The 3,809-nt window shown below is 39.9% G+C and overlaps 1 protein-coding gene across 1 annotated transcript; it reads right to left on the bottom strand.

Annotated features, from left to right (window-relative positions):
* Nucleotides 1-1,914: 1,914 nt before the first annotated feature.
* gpr25 (G protein-coupled receptor 25) lies at nt 1,915-3,563 on the bottom strand. The gene has a single exon (XM_077021973.1). It carries the CDS (start codon nt 3,529-3,531, stop codon nt 2,431-2,433), a length of 1,101 nt encoding a protein of 366 aa, XP_076878088.1. The 5' UTR covers nt 3,532-3,563; the 3' UTR covers nt 1,915-2,430.
* Between the last annotated feature and the right edge of the window lie 246 nt (nt 3,564-3,809).

Raw genomic sequence — 3,809 nt, 5'->3', positions numbered from 1 at the left:
GTTTTTGAAAGCAATCACACACCTTCGTTCTCTATGTAACGCTGCATGATGAAAAGAATAGTACATAACAATTGTTTTACTCGTTCTTTACACATGATGTAAAGTTGCTTTTCAAACAGCATTTCTATCTTATTAAACTGTAGACAGTTAAATGTCCTAAATTGATTTAATAAACATTTTTGCTAAACGGGGCTTTGGCAGCGACAAATCAGATCAAGAGAGCGTTCATAACGAACCCGAGAGTCTGCTGCCGTTAGAGAGAGACGTGCATTGTTTGTGAAGCGCTTATGGCGGTGGCTCTCTCTGATTTCCCCTCTGCTGGGCGCGCACACCCAGAGGTGGTTGTTGTTTTTCTTAGACCGATCTCAGATTTGCTTGTTCTTACGCATGTTGTTAAGATTACAGATTGATGTGATGAGTATTATTTTAATAAATTATCAGCCCTTGCGTTTTTTGTTGCTAGGTTCATTGTTTTAGTGTAAAACATAGATTCATTTCATTTAAGCTTAAATGAATAACAAGAAAGCAAAAAAAAGTTTCTTCCATCGATTAAGGTAGACTAGATGTGTTTTACAGTTATGATACAGTAATAGAATACCAAAAGTTATCTTTAAAAAACTTGAAAAAAATTTATCCCATGCCCACTGATTTTTGAGCAGTTTGACATATCAACCAAAACGTTTTTTCCCTGGTCCCCCAAAGGAGCCCGTGCACATCAAATATGATTAATATCGAAAGTCTAGTGCCACATAGTGTGAACTTCTGAACCTTCTCAAGCAACCACCATGATAATCGATATGAAATGAAAGCTTATATTTTATTACAATTTATACATCTAAATAATAAGTGATACCTTTTTAATTAAAACTGAATCTTGAACATCATCCCACAACATCATCATGGATAATACACACCCCCAATACATCATCTTCACACTCCTCTCAGGTAGTTGGTACAGGAGTGTGAAGTCCAGAACAACGAGGCTGTCATAAAAAAGTATTTATTATTAATTATTTAAAATAAAAAAACAGCTTATTTAGATTTATAATTATTTTACTTTACTTATTATTTAATTAATTTAACACAATTGCCAATTAGCAAAGAAGAAAATTAAATAAAAATGGTCAAATGCAATGCCTGCATTCGTAAACTATAAATCGCATCTGTAATTACAAATGAGAGCAAAACAAAGCAAAAAGATTTACAACATTTTTATTAGCAGTTTTAGGATATGAGGTGCACCTTGTGTGTCATCTTGTACCTACCGTAAGTCTGATGGATTAGCTGTCGGCTGCCCTGGGCTCAGGGGCCGAAAGTTCACGCTGGCACATACGGTACCCAGTGTCACTTCAAGCCCCTTATGTGACTCATTTCAAAGGGGAACTGCAAAGCCATGTTGCCAGTCATGAACCATTGAACTTTCATATCTCATAGCTGCCCACTCATTTTCTCACGAGAAAAAGTATTTTACGGGTTGGTAATGAAGTTGGCTGCAAATTTGACTTGTTGTTTTGTGCTGAACAAGGTAGGGAAGTATTTAATTATGTGTTTAATTAAATTTATGAATATTTATTCATTTATTCATTATTTAGTTGTGTGAACAACTTGGAAATGTAATATAATATGATGAATTTTAAATTGAGGTGTCAGCTTACATAATGGTCACAGACCACAAATGAAAATCTATTTGATAATGCTGAGTAAAAATAGGGACATGACAACTGTCTACTAGCAAACCACTAGCTATAATTATGCAGTCGTAACCAGCATCAACAAGACAAAAATAAATGACTAATTTACTAATATTTACTATTAGTAAATGTGCATTATGTACAAATTTTGTGTATGAAGCAGTCTTGTTACCTATCTAATGACTTTCAGAGAATTTACTGTTTTGCACATCTATGTAATAACAATAAATAAGGGAAAAAAGTACAACCATATTGTAAGTTTATTACAGGTTTATTAAGTCTGTTAGGAGACCTTCAGTGATTGTGGCATAAAATGATGGCAGAAAATAAGTGTTCTAAGGCACTAAGAGGAAACAGACAGTAATTGTAACTAAGATACAAATCTTTAAACAACCATCCATACAAAGAAGAGTATTTAAATGCTAAAAAAAGGCACGTTAAAATCTTTAAAGTTTTGTTAATAAAATGGGGTAAAACATAACAATAATTGTGTCTCACAATTAATAATTCAGCCAACTGTATTATAATGGAAAATATCTAAAAAGAATATCAAAAGTGTTAAAATGATATAAGTGTTAAAACATGAGCTCATTAATGCGATGGTTTTAAACAATTCCGGTGAGCCGAGGTATAAATTTGGTCATTTAACGCATTCTTAAACTACTAAAAACAGATTTGAGTTACAAATATTGACGGAAGCCATAACAATATCCCTAAATGCAGACAGGACTGAAAGAGTTCAGCTCTTTGAGGTGAGAGAGAAGAGGCGTCCGCGGCTTGCCGTGCTGCCCACGCTCTCGGAGTTGGTAGAGATGGAATTAGAGGGAAAATAGCTCTGCTGGTCTCCCTGACCCAGGCAGGACACGCAGATGGCCGCTGCGCTGTGTCTGAAATGCTTGTCCAGGAAGAGGTAAATTGCTGGATTCACGCAACTGTTGACGAAGGCCAGGCAGGAGGAGATGATGAGTCCTCCACCCAAAGAACTTTCCACGTCTTCCTGCATGTCGGTGTTGCTCATTTTGGATATCACCTGGATGCTTTTGAACACGTTATAGGGCAGCCAGGACACCAGGAAGGCTGTGATGATGGTGAAGACTATTTTGAGAGAATGGCGACAGCGCACACTGGGGCGTAGGTTGCCCATGGTGCTGTGCTCGCGCAGTTTTGAGATGATTGACCCGTAACACAGCACGATGACCAGCATAGGCAGCATGAAGGTGAGCAAGATGGTCAGCAGCACCACGGCTTGGAAGAAGGAGGAATTGAGATCCTCCAGGCAGGAGCTGTGGTCTCCACTTCTCCTGAGCTCCCGGTACACCAGCGAAGGTGTGCCCAGCACTAGAGATGTCACCCACACCGCGGCGCAGGTGAAGCGCACACACTTGCTGCTGCGCAGGAGGTGGGACTCCAACAGGCGCACGACAGCGAGGTAGCGGTCCACGCTCATGCACGTGAGGAAGAAGATGTTTGAGAAGCGGTTGACGGAGATGACATAGCTGCTGAACTTGCATAGCGCATTCCCGAATGGCCATTGGTTATGCAGTCCTGCCGAGATGGCCCACAACGGCAAGGTGAACACAAACACCAGATCTGCAAATGCCAGGTTGAGCACGAACGTGTCTACCAGACGGCCTCTCCTCTTGTGTCTATTACCAATGACAACAAGCACAAAGAGGTTCCCAGAGACTCCGGCAAAAAAGATGACGAAGTACAGTACGGGCAAGTAGACGTGGGACATGCTGAGCAGCTGGGGGTCCACGGTGCTCTGGAATCCTGGGGGCTCTGTGATGCTGCTGGAGTTGTAGTCATAGTAGTAGAACACCTCTGTCGGGCCGTCCATGCTGGCATTAGAGAGATGTGGTGCAGAGCTGCCTGTCATCTGCACACATCTGACTGGCATAGTGCAGAAAACCCAGCTGTCACATGCTTGCAAACCACAAACTGACACATGACTTTTATGTCTATCTAATAATTATATGCTTTTCTCATGGGGAGGGAATTTCTACAAATGCACAAATCACTAAATTGTGATCTAGTATATTCGATATTCTAAGCTGGTTTTAAATTTAAAGAACTGACAAAAGAAATAATGATTATGTTGTGATGGTTTGAGTCACT

Source organism: Brachyhypopomus gauderio, chromosome 1 (assembly GCF_052324685.1).
Source record: "Brachyhypopomus gauderio isolate BG-103 chromosome 1, BGAUD_0.2, whole genome shotgun sequence".
Lineage (NCBI taxonomy): Eukaryota > Metazoa > Chordata > Actinopteri > Gymnotiformes > Hypopomidae > Brachyhypopomus > Brachyhypopomus gauderio.
The sequence above is the reverse complement of the archived record's forward strand: the minus strand, read 5'-3'. Positions and strand labels throughout refer to the sequence as shown.